General features: G+C 36.4%; 1 protein-coding gene across 1 annotated transcript; it reads left to right on the forward strand.

The window, feature by feature from the left end:
• The first annotated feature begins 14,068 nt into the window (after positions 1-14,068).
• LOC121424052 lies at positions 14,069-17,894 on the forward strand. The gene is made up of 4 exons (XM_041619633.1): positions 14,069-14,215; positions 15,193-15,324; positions 16,972-17,063; positions 17,703-17,894. The coding sequence occupies exons 1-4, from the start codon at positions 14,105-14,107 to the stop codon at positions 17,713-17,715; spliced, it is 348 nt and encodes a 115-aa protein (XP_041475567.1). The 5' UTR covers positions 14,069-14,104; the 3' UTR covers positions 17,716-17,894.
• Positions 17,895-23,894: the final 6,000 nt, after the last annotated feature.

Genomic DNA, 23,894 nt, shown 5'->3' on the forward strand with positions numbered 1-23,894 from the left:
AACGTTTAATATAAAACAAAATGCATGATATAGGTATAGATGCATTGACTAAAAGAACTAATCTTATAAGAAGTATAATGAAAAATATTTTCACGGTTTTGTCCGCGCTTGTTGATAAAATGGGCGACTGACCCCTCCCCCCCCCCCCCCGTTCAACGATAACGATCCTGCAAACATAGCAGTTGTAATATCAGTAAAAGGGGGTTGAGCACCCGGAGCTTCCAATATGATTGTCCAATAGGCAGAGGCGTTGATCATGTGGGGAAGAGGGTGATCGCCCCAATCATGAAATAATTGGGGGCAAATTTAGCGATTTAGCCCCCCACCCCACCCTTTCCCACTAGTAATTTTGCTAACTTTAAAGATTCATGATGTACAAATGATGCAAATATATGTTTTCGAAAGCACGGAAAAGCACTATGAAACCATTAAACCCTCGCATTAAAAAATGTTAAACACGAATGTTCAATTTTTGGCGCTTCGCGCGTAGAATTCTGTATTTTGGTATGAGGCGAAAAGTTTTGACATTTCTTTCAAACATTGATCGACGTCCCAGCCAGTTGGCCTACGTAGAGTTGATATGATCTAGCTAAGACCATTTTGTTTCTTATTTCCTTCTTTGCTGTAAGTGGATAGGCCTACATGGTCACCTCTCATGAAATAGATAGGCCTAGGCCTATATAGATGCAAGTTATCGTTACAATTAAATGAAGAGAATAGACAGGTGAGTTAAATTAAATTACAAACTCTAAGCAAAGAGGTGAAGACTTATCACGTGTGTTCGCTGTGATTCCCGGCAAATTGCAATATCCTGCCCAAAAGTTTGTCCACCCGGGATGCTTGCCAATGCCCATCTATACTAGCTTCAATATGACGTAAGGAAACATTATTAGAAAGTTTGTCTGTTGTTATTTGCCTACCTACCCTGGATGAAATGGCCCCCAAAATTTAATGTACTTTTTAGGGATGTAAAGTTTTCAGATGTGATGTTGAGCGTTTTCAATGGCAGTTTCATTATTTGCATAGGCCTGCCTATACACCATGTACAGCAGACATGTGCAACTACAGAAAATTATTTGAGGAAATCGCGAAAGAAATTGAGCAAGAAATAACACAAAGTGATTGATGTTTGATAAATTATCACTCGATATATGCAAATCTCGAATTGATTGTGACAAATGGTACTTCAGACAAAGCTATCATTTTTCGTATAGGCCTACTTAAAGACTAAATCCCAAAACCCAAACAAAAAGTTATTAATATTTTTTAAATTAAAGCTGAAAATTACATGAAGGATGTAAAATAACAAAGTTCTGACATTTTTTAATTTCTCTTTTATTATTGATTTCCGGCTTAATATCACAAAACAGTTAAGACATATCTGTATCGGTATGGAAACGAAGGAACCAATTACGACGTCACTTCAGTCAAATCATTTCATTTTCCCTCCTGTAAAATAAAGGTTCACCCCCCCCCCCTTGAACATGTGGAGTTGACTTGCAACCTACTTACGTGCCTATTTTAGTCAATAATTCAGATCTTTATTGTCCAATGTGCACAAAATCAGATTCATGTATAGGACAAACAAACTGTGTGTGGCATTATTAATTCAAGACTCTGTTAAATGAATATCAATCGTACATTGTTATGCACATTTTTTAATGTGAAAATAAGCGATATTTCGATGTCATATATAACGTTCAAAATTGTTCTCTCATTTTCGATAACCATTTTCAGCGTCATTTCTCTCTATTTGTTCTTTAAAAAGTCATTCCCCTCGAATATGTGAAAATTGTTATTTCCATTAAAAAAATCATATTCATTCTTTAATCCATTGAGATCAGTGGCTTGGTTCCTCGGAGAATGATTGTTACTTTTTACTTTTTATTTATGATCATTGCTTTCAAATCCCTCTTGGAAGCGCAGAATGTGTACATGTCATGTGTCATTCACATTGTGGATGGGGCTTGCACATAAAACTGGAGCATGTTGAGTTCAAGATGCTTTTTTTTCCAGCTGACGGAAATCTCGTTCTGAATTTATAGGTTCCAGATTTCAGATCTTTGGGACCAGCCCTTATTCCTATTTGATCATGACCTGTATGCGTCCAGATTTTCTTTTCCTGTTATGACGGTTCCTGGTATTTCAATCCTAAAATGACAAAACATGTTTCAGTTTTGAATCGTTAAGGTGATGCCAATCCCGATCACTTGTTATACAAAATGTATTTACCGCATATGTGCCCCCCCCCCCGATACAAATATGAAAATTGCGACACCTCATAATTCGGTGTTATGGTTGATTGATTGATTGATTGATTGGTTGGTTGATTGATTGATTGATTGGTTGGTTGGTAGGTTGGTTGGTTGGTTGCTTAATTGGTTGGTTGGTTGCTTAATTGGTTGGTTGCTTGGTTGGTTGCTTGCTTGCTTGCTTGCTTGGTTGGTTGGTTGATTGATTGATTGATTCATTGATTCATTCATTCATTCATTCATTCATTCATTCATTCATTGATTGATTGATTGATTGATTGATTGATTGATTGATTGATTCATTCATTCATTCATTCATTCATTCATTCATTCATTCATTCATTCATTCATTCATTCATTCATTCATTGGTTGGTTGGTTGGTTGGTTGATTGGTTGATTGACTGATTGATTGATTGATTCGGATTGATTGATTGATCGATCATCGGCCCAGGCTTCGTAGATCTTCAAATCATATGAACTGAATGAATTGGTTCATATATTTTCAATGGTAAACTGAAATAGACCGGACAGTTTGGCCAATATGACAATTTCTAATCATATAGGCCTCATCTTAGATTATGTATACAAATAAAAAAGTTTTTACTATGTAATGAGGACCCTCCATGATTTAAGGTAATCACCCGCAACGGACAAAGACCTGCACAATTATTCTCCGGGACCATAAATTTTAATAATGTTTGTATTGTAATTTGTATAGGCCTATTAATAGGGGCCTCGGACGAAAGTCATAAGATCGAATAGTCGATACCAGATTTCCATACAATGCTGGTATGAGAAAGGAGATTAGAAGTATATAGGGCCTAGCTAAGGAAAGCTCCTTGCTATAATAGAAAAATACATGCAAATTTTCATCAAAAGTTTGTTCACCCGTCCATGTCCGAGATGTTGCACCGAGAGTAAAGAACAAGAGAGAGAGAGAGAGAGAAGTCAGTAAAGTTTGTTGACCCAAAACTCCTTGGCAGAGTTCGAGCGAGAAAACCCAAATGAAAGTCATTGTCATTCATGTGTCAACTAATGCCAAAACGAGACACATGGGATTAGGGCACCAGACTACTGATATGTCGGGAACCCTCATAAACATAAACATAGCCTGATCGCGGGCCTGATCGTCCCGATCGAGTTAATAAAATGGAATATTCTGTTCGGAACATGATCATATTATGCTCATGATCACAAGCTGACAAATATAACCAAAACTAGTACGCAACACAAACATCCAGAATGTCCAGGGGGGGTCCAGGGTTCAGTCTACATACGGACCCCCCCCCCCCAATATAGAATATAATGAAGTGAATAAATAATACCAAGTTTTAAAAAACCTCAAGGACATGCATGAGACAAGGAGAAAATGGGGGCATCATCTCAACTGTCGAAGAGAGCCGTTGTGAGTGATGAAACCCTATTCCAATCACTTTTACCCCCCCCCCCCCCGTTCCGACAGGTTTTTATTTGGTTTTGTTTTAAGTGCATACGCTTGGGATAAGCCCTTGTATGATGGACAAGGAATCAAAACATCATGATTTCCTCTGTTTTGCACAAAACATGAAACCACGAATGGTTTATTGGCAGATATTGATGGTATTTCTGACTCATTCAAACATCATCATGGTTATAAATATATAGCATACCAAAAGTATATGCACGGTGTATGCACAGGGGCGTGGAACGGTTTTGCAGGGGGGTGCTAAGCCGAATTGGGGGCTGACCATGCAAAAAAATACAATCAGATTGTCATTTTTACGTTTCTGTACATGGTTTGGGGGAAAAGAGGGGCAGACTGAAGCCCCGCAACCCCCATCCCCCCGCCCCCTCCCCCGGTTCCGCGACCCCTGATGCATGCCTGTATTTTGGACCTGGACATGTTTTTACCGGCTCGGTGTAAAAATGGCAGACGTAAAAATGGCAGAGGTAATAATGGCAGAGGTAAAAATGGCAGAGGTAATAATGGCAGAGGTAAAAATGGCAGAGGTCATAATGGTATAGGTAAAAAGAGTCTTAAACCCCCATGAAAAAAAAATCAAACAGCCCCCGCATGTAAGCCCTACATAGATTAACTAAGAGAGGTTCTAAGAAAATAAAAATAATGGAAAGGGTGAAATTCTTAAAATCATAGATAGATCGTCTGCACCAAATTGATAATCTTTTGGCTAGAATATCTTTTTTCTGGACTCTCATGGACGACCTTCTCTGAGTCAAATCGCTGTATTAGTATTTAAATTTGAAGCACACTCTTGATCGCAATTGTACTTAATTCATTACAGGGGAAGTTCAACCTCAGTTAAAAGTCATTGTAGAATAGCAGAAAAAATAAAATGATATTGGTGAGGGTTTTAGGAAATCAATCAAAGATTAAAAAAGCTATACTTTTATATTTTAATGATGACGTCATTTGCGAGCAGCTTTCCCATATTTGGTGTATAGAAAATATTAATGAAATGTAATTTTCTAGAAAAAAAATCAAAATGTTTTTTTTTTATCTTCAGTATATATCAAGAGACAAATCATTTCACTGACGCTCCTGAAATATTTTTTAAAACAATTATGAACCATTATTTAGTGCATAAAATGTCATGGGACAGCTTCCCATATATGACGTCAAACCATCTGGGAACCTGGCATCAGTTTGTACTAGCTGCATTGAGGTATTGCTCTAAAGACTGAACAATAATTGTATCATTTACATTTAATGTATCACACTAATTAAGGGCAAATCCAGGATTTTCCAGGGGGCACATTTTCCTGAAAAATGACACGCAAAAACGTTTTCCGCCTACAAACTCGTCCACAAAAATAATTAGCAACCAGAAAAGGGTCTCGCTTTAAAAAGGGGCACACTTGAGTTAGCATATTTGCTAAGATTTTAATTGTACCTCTCAAGGGGGGGGGCACGGGCCAGCTGTGCCCCATGGATCCGCCAGTGACATCAATATCTATTCATCATGATCCATCATGATATGGAAATTTAAAAAAATACTTTTATTACAGAATGTTCAGTTATTTTTTTATCCAGTTTAAATTATGAAAGTAGTTCGACGTAGACACGAACTTGTTCGTTTCAGAGGGTTAGTGGCTGCACACATTGGTGTTTACATTTAAAAAAATCGTGGGTTTGTATGTAAAGCGTTGTTCTGCTTACGAGCTTAATATTCTTTCATCATGCAGTCACTAACTGAAATCATTTTGGCGAGAAAATGCTTGAGTTTAGTCATATATAAATGACAGAGTATAGATCTTAAATGACGAAAAACAACATAATATTTAATCAGTTTTTATAGCCCATTTCATCGACAAGAGTTCGGTCATGGATGATAATTATTATGATGTATTATCATCTTTACCTCTGCCATTATTACCTCTGCCACTTTTACCTCTGCCATTGTTACCTCTGCCATTTTTACCTCTGCCATTTTTACCTTTGCCATTTTTACCTCTGCCATTATTACCTCTGCCATTTTTACCTTTGCCATTTTTACCTTTGCCATTTTTACCTCTGCCATTTTTACCTCTGCCATTTTTACCTCTGCCATTTTTACCTTTGCCATTTTTACCTTTGCCATTTTTACCTCTGCCATTATTACCTCTGCCATTTTTACCTCTGCCATTTTTACCACGCAGTGCAGGGTGCCGTTTCATAAAGCTGTTAGTGATCGAGTTAAGGGGTAAATGATATTATAACTATTATGTTCATCGGTGATTATTTAGTGCGTAAGAAAGGTTCATCAATCGTGCAAGTTCGCTCTCGAATGAAACAAGCCTGCATGGTCTTTCAAAGAAAACTTTAATGCTTTCCTGTAGAAATCCCTAATGTGTTATGACAAACGATTGTAAATCACGAATCCTTGTGCATGTTGTGGTTTGAGGGTTTTGATGATGACCTCTTAGATGACCCGATCGACCCTGACCCAGACAATGAAAATGAAAGAAACGGAAGGCGAAGTAGAAAGAAAGAAATAGAGGGGGGGGGTTGAAGAATTGAAGTTGGTACGTCATGCCCTCAAAGCGTTCGTCAAAATCAGGGGGAATAACTTTCTTTGAAAGTAATATGACTTAGTTGTTGAGGTGGTTTATGACATGAGAAGCCATCATTATTTTGTTTTTTCAGTTTAGACTTCTTTCAATCTTTCATAGAAGCACGTATGACAGAATTACTCAATCCAAACACGTCTTACTAAGACCTTTTATGATTTTACTCTTTTTTGAGGAACACATGCTTCTTTATTCTTAGAGCAGAAATATTAGATGTTTCAAATTCAATATCATAAAACAAAATATAAAAGGAAAAGCTGACTCACTGGTGGTACTATATCAGCCAGCGGCGTATCGATGATGGGAGCTTGGGGGCAAAAGTTCCATGCACAACAGAAACGACAAAGGATAGAAAAGGGAGACAATGGTTGGTTGGTTGATTGATTGATTGATTGATTGATTGATTGATTGACTGACTGACTGATACCACCTTACAAATACAAGCTGAAACGGTAGTGCATACATTTCACACTTCACAAATATATAAACTATAAACAATCCTCTATTCATTTAAAAATGAATTCTCTGATATAAGACCAAATCACCTTTAACAGTTCGAAATTCTCTCTTCAACTCCTCTCCACAATATTTCCCATTTTTAAAGCACTTTATTTTGATGGGACAATATCATTGAACCTCAATGACCCATCATATTAATAATTATTATCAATATTTGCTCTATTGTTGTATTGACACAGACTTTATGATAGATAATCATTCCATTATCGGGTCCAAATATGACAATATTATCTATAATGAGAAGTTAAGTGGTAAAGTGGGGTTAATGGGTTGACGTATAAAATCAAGCGGTCCAGTTCATTACTAGACAGTCCTTTTATTGATTACTAATCTACTCAACTAGATTAAAATATTTTTTATTGGTCATTATGGATTTTGGACGAAGACTAAATGTTAGTTTTGTGAGTTGACGTATAAAATCAAGTGGTCCAGTTCATCCATTATTAGACAGTCCTTTTATTGATGACTAATCTACTTAACTAGATTAAAATATTGTTTTATTGGTCATTATGGATTTTGGACGAAGACTCAATGTTAGTTTTTCTATTCTAATCATAAAACTACACTGTTAGAAAAAAAGCAGAAAAGATTTTACAGAAGAAAGATTAAACATCAGATTTTATAGAAAGAAATGACCAAATCATTTTGTAAATTGTTTTAACAGGAAGTATTTTCTACAATATTTCTACAATTTTACAGAACAGGCCTGTTTAAAAAAGGGGAACAGTACAATTTGTAAGGTTACACACACCAAATACCAATTTTCTGTATTTTTACATAAATGCATGTAATATTACACAGGGGCCGCGGAAGCGGGGAGGGGGAGGCTTCAGCCCCCTCCACTCATTTAAAAAAAAAACGTGTACAAAAACGTAAAAACGACCATATGATTGTGATTTTTTTGCTGGTCAGCCCCACCCACCCCACCATGCCCACTTTTGGCTCAGCTCCCCAACTTTGAAAACCGTTCAGCGGCCCCTGTTACATGTGTTCTCAAGACTCTGCTGCAGGAATTTTTAGGGGGTTTTAGTATAATTTTCTAACCGGGCATGTTGGCTCAGTGGTTGAGCGTCCGCCTCATGAACGGGAGGTCGTGGGTTCGATCCATGGGCGAGTCATACCAAAGACTTATAAAAGTGGGATCTTCTGCCTTCTTGCTTGGCGCTCAGCATTAAGACTGGAGAAGGGTAAAAATAGCATATTATGTTATGCAGGGCCCGCTGGAAGAGCAGTCTTATGATTGAAGTGGCTACCCTGGGTAAATAAAATGTTATTGTTATTATTATTAACAGTGTATTTCAAAGCTTTGTATAATCGGACAAGAACTTAGGAACGTTAATATATCTTTAGAAATGAAAACAATAGCAGTTGTTTTTATAACATGTTTGACAGGGAAAGAATTGAGGCATGTAACCAGTTTAGTTTCGGAACTACTAAGGATTATTATTTTATTCTAAAAGTTTGAATATATTGCCACATAAAACGTCCACATAAAGATACAATGAAAAATATGACACTTATATATGTACGTTTACAATTAAATGACTTCATTAAAGTAAATGACTTCATTAAAATAATACCCGATATATTTTTGCATTTGATTGGTTTTATTACATGCTTGTGATAAGGCTAAATTTTCAGGAAAGGCTATAGCTTTCTGAAAAATACAATCACTGAATATTCATGTTCGAAGTGACTGTATTGAAAGGCTACTCCAGGCTGAAAATGATGTGATGTAAACAGAAAGAGAAAAATCAGAAAAACCTTAACACTGACATTTTAATCAAAATCGGACGAAGAACAAAGTTATGACAACAAAGGTTATCAGTAGTTAGGAGAAAGTTAACAGTCATGCATGTCCTCATGAGCGAGCTAATGACGTCTTCTCCCCACTTATTATTTTTATTTGACTATTGTGAATGTATATATCATAAATTTCTAGAAAATATTTTGAACAAACATACATTTTAGATGTCGATGTTGCTGGCCGTCACTAGCGTACCTACGGGGGGGAGGGGGCAGTCTGCCCCCCCCCCCGACGAGTCACGACCCATACAAAAGACATATCCCTGCCCCCCCTGACGATCTTTTTTTTTTGCTTGTCCATTTTTTTCGGATACGATTGATGAGCTTTTTTAATTGAAGACCTCTTTTTTTTTTGCTTGTCAAATTTTTCGACTGGTTTTGCCCCCCCCCCCCCTGTGGAAAATCCCAGGTACGCCACTGCTGGCCGTCCATAGTTGTGATCGATCGGATCAATCGCAACTCTTTGTAAGACGGGGCCCAGTTCGTACATAATAGGATAATAGGAATATGGAAGCCCCCTCCCCCCCTCCATGTTTGTTTCGGAGGCGGGGAGAGGGTCAATCTAGTTCAACAAATCATAATTTGTTTTCATACCCAAGGTGTATCATGGTAAGCATAATAAACACATTGAATAGGCGGAAGGGGTGTGAGCGAGTTTCCTCTCGATTCTCATCTCAAATTCATGGTTACATCAGCATGGCAACTGAGGATAAATCAGATCAGTATTGGTGATCAATTATTATAATCTCGATTCTCTTCTGACTAATTGTCTCTGATTGAATCAATTCTCTTCGATGTCATCAAGAGAGATTTCCGTTTATTGTTTGACAATATTTATTAGCGCCATTGACAATAGGACATTCAACCGTAACAGCCGCGGAAATTTACCCTTAACCGTTAACTCGTGCAAGAACAGGGAAGCGGGGGGGGGGGGTGGTAGAAATTAAAAATGAAATGTTCATAAACAAAAAACATTTAGTAGCCTTTGGTGATTTAAAAAGAAAAAGAGAAAACAACGATAAAATATCGCGTAAAGACATTCTACTGAAAATTTACATAATTATACAAATGTCACATGTTAGCTTCCATCTTGTGACGATAAATGTAAACTATGAAAATGTTGGGGTTTTATAATGATTAAAATGAAAAAAATACAAATGAACATATAAAAAATAAAAAAGAAATCGGTTATACAAAACAAATGAGTATAGGTCTATAGGCATTTTTCATTGGTAAAGCTGATGAATAAAGTAAAGAGAGTAGTTGAAATTAACTTGGTCATGCAAACAGGTTATCAAAACGAATTCCTAATTCTTGCCATTTTCATGTCACACATAACAATGCAGGCCTATTTCGTAAAAATAAAGAATAAACATTTTGAGTGATATATTTAAAGGAATCTGTTTATGGATATCACAAGGGGACTAAAACCACGTCTCTTTTTTTTCTTACGTCTTGTTCAGTTGTAAGGGCGGCGGAACGTATTTCCTTTTTTGCGGGGGAGGGGCAAAGCCAAAAAGGGCACTTATGGGCATTTCGGACAGGGGCAAACGAATATTTTTCACTATGACAATATCATCTGTGTAAACAAGTTCTGTGTTTTTGTAGTAATTCAGTTGAGCAAAGGTTTTTTTTTTTTTGAAGTAATTTCTGATTAATAAGATATATATTTAGGTTTTATTTTTCCGCCAGCGAGCGGTTTGGAAAAAAATTCAAATATGAAGTTGTAAAACTCGCTTTTCGGTCAATTATGGCGCTAATTGCTGTTTAAAAGGGCATCCTTGCGAGATTTTGCGAGCGCTAATCATGAGCTCAAACTTTTAGACAAGTATTTTTCGCGCGAAGCGTTAGCTGAAAATTTTAATATACTGACCAAAAAAGGAAAATGTTTTGAGACTGCATTTCGTGAATAATGAATAGGATACATATCTCACCAATCGGAAATGCGAGCGCGAAGCGCGGGCTGATTTTTTTTAATATTTTAACCTAAAAACTGGACATCGTAAGCATTTTTGTAACCAGAAACAGAATGAGTACCTTGATAAACAATAATTGAAAAGAGCGCGAAATACGAGCCGAAATTGTGTGATATTCCAGACATAATTAATCACTGTATTATAGTGGGTTCTTTGTTGTTTTTCATTACACCTTTGATCATTTGGTTAAATTGTTAATTGCATGTTTCCTCGAGAAATATTCAAGTAAATAAGGATATATGAGGGGAAATTGTGCACCAAATACAAGAGCTACAAATTAGTCAATCGATCTCTTTTTTTTCGTTACAGGGCCCAGGAAAACCAATAAGAGCAGTGGTCAGAGCTCTTGAATGACTAGAGTGTCCAAGAAAAGACCTGGATGAAATAACAGCTGATCGATGATGCTCTTTCACAACGTTGCGAAGTTCACTGTACCGTAAAAAAATAAATATATATACCCCCTTTAATTAGTGACAACCGTAGCTCCAGAAGACTTACGACGGCCAGGGGGTTTATTGTGTTTATCAGATAGCAACAAACCCTTGCCTGCTCCTGCCAGTAAGGTCCGCGTATTTATTGTTGCACATTAGCATACAATGCAGTCAGCTGTTTTGGCTGTTCCGCTTCACGTTCACCCTCCCTCCCTGATAGGATGAATCTACGCACCATACGACAATGCATGCACTGCTCGTTCTTTACAGCATGATTTCAGCAGCGATCAAACAGGATTACATGTTATGTTTACTGTTTGACGCTATAGTCTCTATGAGCAGCCGAGTTCATACTTTCTTGAATATTACAAAACATAGATTAGTCTTCCAAATTATAATTTCTAGTGTTCTTAATTTGTACACCAAGTCTTGCATGTGCATCTTTAAAATTCGGTGTCCCTTAATTTTCTAATCTTGCGTTAGGCTTATCTAGGTCTTGCTTGTTCACGTGCAATGGTTTGAGCTAATAAGATAATATAATTTGCTGACCAAATTTTGTTACGAGTCAATTCCGCAACTTCATCGACGATAGATTTTCTTCAAGCCTACATAGACTGAAAGAACCTGGTAATTCAGATATGTCATTTCGAAGAAGATCTCTGAATCATAATCCAAACTGGGTTTACTTTCCCAAACTAGTGAGGTCTACGAACTTTCGAAACTCAGAACTGTTTTGATGCAGCAAGCTCACGAGTGTACACTTTCTCCCTGGCCTTGGCAAAAACCTTCTGCGCGTGACTGAAACGATTATAGAGAGACACAAAGTATTGTGATTGATGTATTATGATAAGCCATTCTTCCATATTCAGAATTGCTCCTCGATGTTCGAAAGATCATGGGTGAAAAAATTGTGACTTGAGACGTTTCGCCTACCATGCAGGGACAGATTTTGGATTTTCCCCCGAATAGGCAGGGGACATTTTCGTTCAGAAAAAATATAATAAGCGCAAGGGGGGTCCTTTGATTTACATGCAGTTGCGGATCCATGATTTTTCAAGAGCCGGGGGGGGGGGGAATTTGACAAAACCAAAAATTAAGGGTAGGTGTTTCCTTCCCGAATTTTTTTTTTGGATAAGCAAAAAAAAAAAAGAAAAGAAAAAGTCTTCACTTTCAAAGGGGGGGGCACATTTTGACGGCATTTTTACATTACAAATTTTAATTGTGCCTCTCAATCCGTGAAGAATAACGGAATTATAATTGTTTAAACTTTCGATTGTGACATCACATGCAGACCAGCAGTTCCTCCGTGTCGTGTGATACAAATTTCAAACTTTTCTTAAAATTGAAAGCGATTTTAGATCGTATAAATAATAGTTGGGCAAAAATGCCCAACTTTTAACCAACCTTATATAGACAAACGTACTGTCCACACAGTTGGTTATTAATATTCTGGGCTATAGTGTTAGGTTCTGGGTTCAGAGGACAGTATGTTGTATAGTGGATGCAGGATTCTTATCCAGAAAAAATATTTTTATTCCAATAAAAGAATGGAATTTATTTTACATGATATATGAGGATCGAGATGGACACATTAATCTCGTTTTTAATCAACATTTTACGTACTTAGGACTAGATCGCCTATTACGAGCAAGAAGTGTTATCTGAAATAATTTTAGATTTTTAACCTGAAAACAGAACATTTTTGATGTAGTGTGTGTATAAATCGTGATCCTAAATAAATGATTCCAGCACAAAGCGCGAGCTGAAGTTTTGTAATATTCCGATCTCAAATCTGGATATCGGATTATTAAGAATATTTTTGTTTGTTTTGTTTGACAGAACAAGATCTACGTGTAACCATCAATATTTATTTCGTAGGGCGCGAAGCACAAGCTGAATTATTTATACTCTCTCGAAAGGAAATTAACCTTTTTCAGAATTGTTTAACATGTAGGAAATTATACGTTTGATATGAATTTCACTAAAAAGCTGTTTGGGGCGATTATTTAGACCTAAAAACGGGATCTAATAATTTTTATAATTATGGACAAAATGCGTATATCAACCTAAACTCGGCCTAAGCTATTTGTGCAAATCATGCAAAGCGCGAGCTAAAATATTTGATATAATGGGCTTATACTGACCTAAGAGAGAGAGAAACTTTCTAGGACTGTCTGTGGGAATTCATAAATGGGATAGCAATTCCATAAATCAACTAAAAATAGTGAGCGCGTAGCGCGACCTCAAACCGTTGATATTCAAAACCTGAAAATGTTCCTACTTATTTTTCAATAAATGATCGATCCCCTCCATTTCACTTTCCATTTCTTCTCATTCTTAAAGTTATTCTTTTTTTCCCTATATTTTTTCCGACCAATAATTGAGGGGGGGGGGGCGATTGGAGGCTTTGCCCTAGTACTGGATCCGCCTATGAACATGATAACCGTGCTGCAGAAAAAAAAACATTGTAGGCCTACATCTGAACAATTTTACAGAAGAAGTGTTATCACATTTTTGCAATTGGCCTAATTTTCAAATCTGTATCAATGATTAAAAAACGTACGGACCAATATATCTATTATTTTTTTAGTGTTCCAACATATTATGTTCATATAGGGCCTAATGCAAAAATTAATCGGGTCATATGGACCATGATTATTTGTATGAAACACTAACCTCCCCCCCCCCCTCCCTGTTGAGTCATATCAGGCCTACATTCAGGTCTACTTACTATACATGATTTTGTTGGTTCATTAAATCATTTAGTCTTTTTATATTAAAAAAAAATAATTTCTTCATTTTCGCGGCCTGATTAAGGCCTGCTTGAAAATCGTTGAAGCTGGAGGCGTTGGCTAATTGCCACCCCCTCCAGACCTTCCCTGGCTGGATCCAACACTGAGTCCCCCTCACGGAATTTTTTTTTCCGTGGTCCCCTCCCCGAAGATCTCGACGGGGGGGGGGGGGCGACCAAATACCGCGACGAGCTTGCTATCGCTGTTTGTTTTGTCAGCAGAGCTAGAGCTAGCTAGAGCCTGTGCATCGTGAGGCTGTGTTGTGTTAGGTCTTGTCACCATGAGAAACTTTTGCATTATTCTACTATTTCTCATGATATTTGTAAATGTTTGCAGCTCAAAAATGATATATCAATTCAATCGGTATCATTACAAGAAGAAACCAAGATCGGTGAGTGTAAATTATTGATGATAATCGGGATTATTTGTACAGTTTGCAGCGATACGGTCCCATATGTATAAATTTGTGCTTGTTTCAGACACATGTAATAAGTTGACAGGGCCAGGGATACCTGTCCCGAGTCCTGACTGGCATGGCAAACCCGGACAGGCCAGGTCAGGTGTTTGTTAGAAAAGATTGAGACTGACATCAATCAACATTCAATGAGCCATGTGTCTATGAGACACTTTGAAGGAAATAATTAAATTAGAAATGCATTTTACTCTTATTAAAAAGCTTGGTTTTGAATTTGACTTCAGATTTTCTTCTCTTTTTAGTTTTACGAAACCATGGAAACTAAGTAGGCCTAACTGATAAAAACCTAACAACATTCTAATGAATAAAACATTTCATGTGATAGTTGATAGCTAGACCTCTGTCTTAGACCCTTGTTTTAGACCCCTTTTCAGTGAAAATGTACATGCTTCTCTTAATAAAAAAAGATTTCCTATTGACTTTATATTCACTTTTTTTAACAAAAATGCAGTTCACTTTCAGTTGTCATGATCATATATTTTGCTTTTCACATAGATATTGTGTAGCCAATATATATTCCTCTCTCACCAAAATCATTTCACCTCGATAGAATTTAATTCCCTCTCAACATATTTTTTATATTTGGAAGATAAGCTACTATTTTGTTGCAGACTTGCAGGTTTTGAGACACAGGTCTAGGGTATTTGCTTGTAATTGGGCTTTAACATTTTTGCCCATCTCCCTACGTTCTTGCAGTCAGGTCCTGGATTGGTTTGCCTGAGTTGTTTTTCATCTACTAATATAATATGTATATTGGTTCCCATTCATAATTAAATTTCTCTATCACATTATGTATAGAAAAAAAATACAAATTCAAATATGCTCTTGTCCATCAATTAATATCAACATTGATGCAATACATTTTGTTATCTGATGATATTCTTTTTTTCCAGGAAAACCTTTTCAAGCGTGACACAAGGATCTGTGAGAGTGAGTGCACATCATATGTTGGCCGAGAGCGGTTAAATTGCATCCGGAAATGCATCTCATCGGAATGCTATGAAGAGCTCTACAGTTGGGATGAGGTATGAATAAAATGGTGGAGTTTCAAAATTCTCTCAAAGCCACTGGAGTGACACTTTGGGAATGTTTCATTGAATTGAATTATTTTGCGTGGATCCACAATGCAGAAATTTGTTTTCCATTGGCTATTTATAAAAAGTAAATACATGCACATGAAATGGAACTTGAACATAAGCTAAAACATATATATATATATAGCCATGGGTATACCAAAACATAATATATGAGAAAAAAAAACATTTTTGAGTAGTAATAGCTTCTAATACTTCACATTTTTACATAGTGTATCTTTTTGAGGTATTAGGCCAGTTTGAAGATTTGTTTATGTTTGATTTGTTTGTATACAAATACATGAGAACTGTTATTGATCAAGCACCATGTACATGTACATCATTTGATGGTGTGTGTGTGTGTGTGTGGCTTTATTATCATTATTCTTGGCTATTTTCACAAACTCTGTGCAATGTCAAAATAGTGAAATTGCATTCAAAAGCTGTGTATGGGGGACATAGCACTCTATCACATCTCTGTCATCTCGGTCACCAAATTCTCTATTTATCTCTGAGCAAAATCATGCTCTTTTTATGTCAAATGGACTCCTTTAAAAATCATTGGGGGAGTGATTTGTTACAATTTATAATTTATGATAATTTAATAATAGTGATGTCTTCTTGCGTACACACACCGTATAGAGACGCTCATGGCGCTAGTGCAGCAACAGTTCCTTTGAATATACAGTTGAGGCCAAAAGTTTACATACACCCATGGAATTGAGTGAAATTTGTTCGTTTTCCAAACATTGCAAAATTTACTATATCTCCAGAAATATAAATACTACCATGACGAATTTGGTATCAAATCACAGAGCATTTTAAGCTCTTTCCATAATAAGAATGCCATCAGGATTATAGTATATTTCAGGTGGAATTTTCTTTGAATAAAAAAGCAATATTCGTGCAAAATGTATTCTATTGTTTGTTATTATATTTTCAAACATCTTTTCATAGAAATATAAAAATGTCAAATTTATGATTTATATTATACTTTTTATCTTGATATGTCACCACTGAACAAAAAAGTGTAATAAAAAATGTTTGTGTTGAGAAGTAAGTAGCACAAATATGAAATGTTTTTGTAAAGTTATTTTTTTCAATTTATATAAAATATGAAGATTTTGGGGGAAAAATTGACACCTAAATATTTTTCAGCACCTGATGACAAAGCAATGTGATGAAAAGGCATGCCATACTCATTTGCTTGATATCAAATTTGTCATGATAGCACAAATATTTTATAAGATACAGTAAATTTTATGATGTTTGGCAAGTGTCAACTTTTCTTTGAATTTCCTGGGTGTATGTAAACTTCTGGCCTCAACTGTACATGTATATGTACATATTTGTAAATGAAGTTAACAGAGAGATCTTAACGGGAATCCAGCCCTGGTCATAAACTGCTGTTTCGAAAGGAGAAAAATAGATAAAACAGGATGTTGAAAGTTTAAAGGAAATCGGACAAGCAATAAGAAATCTTCTGGAATTCCTAGCAACATCCTGGTGGGGCCTAGTGCCCTCCTGCTTGCTGCGCCGTTCACCGACAGTTATATTCCAAATGCTTAGAACATTTATTTCTATTTTCCCTTTGTTCAGTTAGAGGAAGGTGAGATTGACATAAGGGCATCGTCTTTCAAAGGATGCTGGATGAAAAAGGTCATCAATCAACGCTATGGCAAACACCACCGGTAAGTGTTGGCTCAGTTGGTAGAGCGTCTGCCTCACAAACGGGAGGGCGGGAGTTCTAACCCCTGCCGCGTCAGACCAAAATACGTCAAAATATGGGAGTTGCTGCTACCCTGTTTGGCGTTCGACAATAAAAGGGATAGAGCTATGTCAATCTGGTGCTGCACAGTAGCTGCCGGGCCCACGATCAATCGGGAAAATCATTTTTTAGGGGCTTTCTGTTTCTGATTTTGCTTTCGAAAAATAAAATATGTTATAACTTTGCAAACAGATTTATGAAAAGGCCCCAGATTCATTTAATTTCTTATGCCACACTCAAATTTTCAATTTGTACAAGCCTGAAAATGGTATAGAATTGTCTACATATAGCCTACATGTAGGTAGCTGAATGGCATTAATGAAATCATACATGTAGAACTTGGTCATTTTGATGTTTAGATCCATGTTTCATGTTTTATCAATGTTCAGCTCTTCATATTCTCTTGTATCACATATTCTTGTTTTTTGGTAGCATTATATGTATCATGACAAAATTGATAATCAAAGTGATCATAATTCTCATGTATGTTTATACCAGAATAGATGATTTTAACCAATCAATGTCCTACATAACTCACAACCCACTTGATTTTTCTTCCCAGAACCAGTCACTGATCGTCCGCATGGATAGGATGGAGTGTAAAGAGATGGATTGGTGCTTCTGGTCAATGAAGAAGTGTGCCAGGAGTCGGCTACGACTTGATCAAGTTCCGTCTTGTCAAGTCTGCAAGGGACTGAAACCCGATGGTGGAGGCGGTACGAAAGAGGATGAAGAAGCGGGGGAAGTGGAGAGATATAATAATTTCCTCAAAAGCTTCAACAAGTCCTGAGGATCTTGAGAAGTCTGACAGTCTCAAAGACAAGGTGATGGGGATATCATATAGAGGATGAAGGGAAGGATTGAGAGAGAGAATGAGAATGAAAAGAAAAATGAGAGAAAGTGAGAGAGAAGGGGGTATTTTATTAGAGGCTGGAAAAGGAAGGACAGTGTTCTTGATGAGAGTGGACAAGGGATTGCTAGCTCTATTTTGCTGCAATTCATGTTAAACCATTGGCTCTGTATGCTACTATGTGTTTTGTTGCATTCATCACAAAACTTAGTACGAAGGGGGGGGGGGGGGGGGTTGACTGAGATTTAAATGCATCTAAGATTGTACCATTCCCAAATGCGTATCTAACACAATATGGTGTCACTGATGCGGTCCCACTCATGGGATGCACTGTACTACGTATTACTTAATGAACTTTTATGTTTACCTGTTTAAAAAAAGGGTCTTAAACCACAAATAAAGGATTTCGTACCAGAAAAGAAATTGACAAGCAAAAAAAGAAAAGAAAAAAAAAGGTCTTCAAGTTCACAGGAGGGGGCCACTTGTGGTTTGTCAGGGATCAGTTGTGACTCGTCAGGGGGAGGATATGTCCCTTGCATGGTTTGTGACTCGTCAGGGGGGGGGAGGGATACGTCCCTTGCATGGGTTGTAAACCCCCCCCCTCCCCCGTAGGTACACTAGTGCCTGTTTTTCAATGTCACAGACTCTGAAAAGCAGTCTGCTCTGACTGAATGTGAGTTTTACTGTGGTTAAATCAATTGAAATAAATAATAATTAAAATTATGTTTTAAATATCATGTACAGTATGCACAGGCAGTTAAGCATAACTTTTAATCAGGTTTTACACAGTGTGAACACCCCTTGAATTCTACTACTGGTATATTTCTTGGGCCATCCCCTAGATTTAATTTGGTTTGTGCCCTTGAAACTAACCTGGATTCACGCTATCAACCCAAGGATTGCTATTTTCGGCAATGAGAACAGGCCAAGGGAAACAGAGACAGAGAGATGGGACAGATGGGAGAAAGAGTCTACCGGGGGTATTTCAAAGAGAAGGGAATAACTGATAATTACATTTTTAAAAGTGCCTTTTCTTGGAAAGAATTTAAAATGAAACAAAACATAACCATAAAAGTAAATGCTGGCAAGCAGGCATCAACAGAAAAGATACATTTGTTTTTAGATTTTTCTGGAATATATCGCGTGAAATTGCGTTCTTTATAGAATTGGGAAGATTGTTCCATGCTCTTGGAGCAGTGGCTAGGAATGCTTGCTTGCCAGCATTGGTCGAATTCTTGGGATACATATATGGATTTTCTATTGGCATGAGATCTTAGGTTATGACTAGACAGTTTTACATGAATTAGATCACGCAGGTACAGTATGATTGCAAGGAGCCACAGAAAGATTTTCAATCAAATGCAACTCCTAAACTAAAACGCAACTTGACTGTCACTGCTTTCAACCAATGAAATGTGCAGATTAGGGACTTGACTTTGAATTTGGGGGTTGGCTATTCTACAATGGGCCCCTGATGGTCATATTTTGTGGACAAACTATCAACAAACAAATAACACAGGTGTCTATTTATGGGATTGTTACTTTTCCTGCTGTTACTTTGTGCACTATGATGAAATCTGGGAGTAGTAGCTGGACTTAAGCATTTAATGAATATGTCACATTTTATAACCAGTTCAGTTGATACATGTATATGGGTTACACTTCGTAATTCCGAAGGTTCGTAATTTTGACGGTTCGTAATTCCGAAACAAGTAAAGTGCCTATACTTTGATGTTTGTTAATCCGAAAACGTAAAGGGTTCGTTAATCCGAACATTTGTGGCGTTATTCCGAAGGTTCGATAATCGGAAAACGAAATAAGGTTCGATGTTCCGAAGGTTGGTTAGTCCGAAAACGAAATAAGGTTCGTTGTTCCGAAGGTTCGTTAGTCCGAAAACGAAATAAGGTTCGTTAATTATTTCGTTTTTGGATTAACGACCCTTCGGAATTACGAACCTCACTTTGTTTTCGGACTCACGAACCTTTGGAATTACGAACCTTATTTCGTTTTCGGACTTACGAACCTTTGGAATTACGAACCTTCGGAAATACGAACCTTCGGAATAACGAACCTTCGGAATTACGAATGTATGCGGATATATGGACCAATATGAAGAAAGACCGTTGTAATGTGGCATTGTGGATTAATAGTCAGCCCTTGGTAAACCTTGAATTCTTGTCATGTCATAGCTGCCAAAGTTTATGCCTGAAAACTAGAACTACAAGGCCATAGGAAGTGATAACCTGGTACAGGTTATTATATAGTGCGTATCAAAAAAAAGTTTACACTTTGAAAAAATCCTGTAAAACTATGCATTTGTAATATCCTGAAGATTTTTCCACATTTTAACATTGGTACAGGTCCATTAAAGCAAATAACGATATAACTGTCAAAAAATATTTCCGCTTGAGTGAGCACCACTTACTTTTGAAAAGTTAGTGAAAAATGATTTGCGCAGAACATTGAAATAGTTATGCGAATAAAAGTAGACCGTAATCATGAAGAACACATGGAATTTAGCTAGTAAAATTGATTTGAAGATATCTTCTACTTTGTTAGACTTGTTTCCTTGCCCAAAACACTTCGAAGAGTGCATTTCGCCCTACCCCACTCCCCCACACCGAGCCCATCGTGACGATATTTGCTTTACACCGAGGTGTGATTTACATGGAATGGCTTAAGCTTGATTTTCATTATGTTTATCATTGCTAAAATTGAGAAAAGTTTGGAGAAACAAGTGTTAAATGAAAAATGCAATGTAAACCCACTTTCAATGATAAAAACTTAGTGAAAAAATGCTGGAGATGTCGGATATAAACTTTTCTTCAGATTCAGTTATGTCCTCAGATCCAGCTGGCACAAATAGGGAAAGGTTTTGCTTAATAAGAGTTGAAATTTCACTATGGGTGGCAAAATTGTTACAAAATGCTGGAATGTATCCATTTTATTTCAATTGACTAAAAGTGCAAGGGAAATGTATGATAAATGTTTCGTATGGTAAGTTTGATTTCGCCCTTTCCCCTTGACACAGCATGAAAACGAGCATTTCTGCGCAAACAGATTTCTGCGAGCTTTACAGAAATGGACAGTGCTCACTCAAGTGTAACATTCTGACAAAACTTTTACCTTCATTGGATAGATGAGACCCAAACCCAAGATTATACATGCAAAAATTACCCACATAGTGTATATTTTTAAATTCCCAGGGCTTTTCCAAAGTGTAAACTTTTTTTGATACGCACTGTATAGTAGGGCTTTCACTTTTGTTTCTCTGGAAACGAACATGTGACCAAAAAAACAGCGAGCACTTTGGATTAAGTAAAACCATCTGTCAAAATTCTTGGGAGTACATGTAGATTATTGTAAAATGTTCATAAACATGTTTACGGTAGCTATTCTCAAATGTGGTTTAAGGTTCATGGAATGCATACATGACATGTTCATATTTTAAACTGAATATTTTGCCAAATTAAATCTCTAAGGTCCAACCTGAAATTACTTTATTAATTTTATGAACGTTTTCCAGTTGATTTTCTATTTTTAATTATTGAAAAAAGGATACCGTATTACAAAAACTTATTACGATATTGGTTTTCTCATTTAGAATTAGCATGTACATGAGTCGACTTTGTAATTTGTTTTCTATTTTCTATTTTAAAAAGTATGTAATACATTGCTGAGTGGAATTTTCGAAATGTTGTTGCTGAATTAATAAAATCAATCAAAAAACTATTTCACCAAGTTTTTGTTTCATTTCATTTTCTTAGTACTGCCTATTGTCTATATTATTTTGCAGTGAGAAAGGATTTCCTTTCGGAAAAACCCACTGTTAAAAAAGTTCTGACATGCAGTTTGAAATTGATACATTACATGTTTCCAACTGTATGATAATTAGAATTAAATAACTAAGATATTCATCACCCTAAAGCAAACCAATGATAATAATAATGTCATATTTTATCCAGGATAGCCACTTCAGTTCTGAAAACTGTTCTCCAAGCAAGCCCTGCTGAACATGATTATGTTATTATTACCCCGGCTTTAGCATGGCTACCAAAGAAACAAGACTATAATGGGTTTTATGTTGAATGATTTATTTGCACTCGGTAATTGCCCATTGATACCAAATGATTTTAGGAAGTTTGCTGAGGATAATAAAGACATTATATTTTGGAATCAATGTGTATATATGGCCGTTTCACAAAGGGTCATTTTCAAACAAAAGTGGACATGGGGGTGAAAATTAAAACTTGCTAGAAATCATTAGGCATCAATGTTTTTTTAAACTAGACATCTTAAAGTATATTTTTCCATTTCATTTACATAAAAGTATTAATTATGTCTTGAGATACAGTGAATTTTATGCAAGGGAAATTAAATGTTACAAAATGTTGATTTTTGCATTAAAATTCACATATTGCCTATCACAATATAAAATTTGTATTAGAAGCACATTTGTTGGCAAGATACAAGCTGTGTATTGTATCTAACTCCTAAATAGCAAAAAAAAATTCTGTGAAGTGTTTTTCTGAAAAAAATTGGGTTTCGAAGTTTTCAAAACTGGTTGTCGTGTCACTCACGTTTTAAATGCAAAAAGTTTTCTAGAGCTGTGTATTCTGAAAACTAATTTATCCCAGTACTGGAGCAAATACAGTTTATCTGTACCTTATTGTATATAAAGTATCTTGGTCCAATGTGTTAAGGTAAAGCTAAAATTAACTGTTAAAGTTGTGTCGTGTCACTCACAATGTCGTGTCACTCACGAAATGTCGTGTCACTCACGGTATTATATTGTGTATAAAAAAGGACATCCAGTAATTTTTGAAGCGTTTTACCAGGGATACAGTCAAAATGTTGTTCCTGACATCATTTAGGCCTATTTTAGGCTAATAATTTCCTCCATCTTCCTAATTTTACTCCTTTTTATGGAAATATTGAATTTGACACTGAGTTCATCTATATTCTCTCCTCTCCGTGGTTGCCTTGGTTTAAAAAATCCTGACAATTTTCCATTGGTTTGAAGACTCGGATCCTAATTCATATTTTGGTGAATGTACTGTGATTAAGAATATAACAACATAATCAATCAACACAAAATTATGAATGTATCAAGAGAAAAACCACTATACTTTAGCAATGGACATATTTACAATGCATAAAGGGTTGGTGATGGTGATGTTTCAAGTCATACCTAGGTATTACTCGAACATTCACTGTCTCCATTTACAGAAATGAGCAGAAAGTTCACCTTTCTTTTGAGCAATGTTATTTCTTTGTTATACTCATAGAGCTTTAGAAAAGTCAGGGATCCTTTTTTGAAATTTGCAGAAATTTAGTGGTAAAGTAGTGTACATGAGATATAAGAGATCACCATGAACACCAAACATTTTTTCAAATTCAGAAAAGAAAATATTTTTCTTTTCCTTCTGATTGATTAAATCAACCTTTTCATTTGCCATAAAGCTTGTATTCCAGGACATGAAATATACAAATTTGCAAGAAAACAAACATTTCAGGTGAGAATGTACTGAGATTTGATAGAACATTTTGGATATTGCTTGAAGCAGCTACATGCCAAGTTCAAAATCATTATTTGTTCGGCCACCATTCATACCGCTAGTGATTAACTACATGTAGGGTCTGAACAGCAAACTACCATAAGTGGGCCGATGTGTGTTCAGAGCAGATTTGCAGTTACACATATTCATTACAACAAAATGATGCATGTTCATGTAGGTCCCAACAAGTCCCAACCGAGACCGCATTTTGATTTGAGCAACTTTGGATGGGTTGCCATGTACCAGTAGATCAATTTTTTTTTTGGGGGGGGTACCCTGATAAGAACAGAGCTGGACCTCGAGGGGGAAAAGCTATTGAGGTATAAAGGGACCATGCCAGATGATG

The sequence above is a fragment of the Lytechinus variegatus genome, chromosome 11 (genome assembly GCF_018143015.1).
Source record: "Lytechinus variegatus isolate NC3 chromosome 11, Lvar_3.0, whole genome shotgun sequence".
NCBI classification, from domain to species: Eukaryota; Metazoa; Echinodermata; class Echinoidea; order Temnopleuroida; family Toxopneustidae; genus Lytechinus; species Lytechinus variegatus.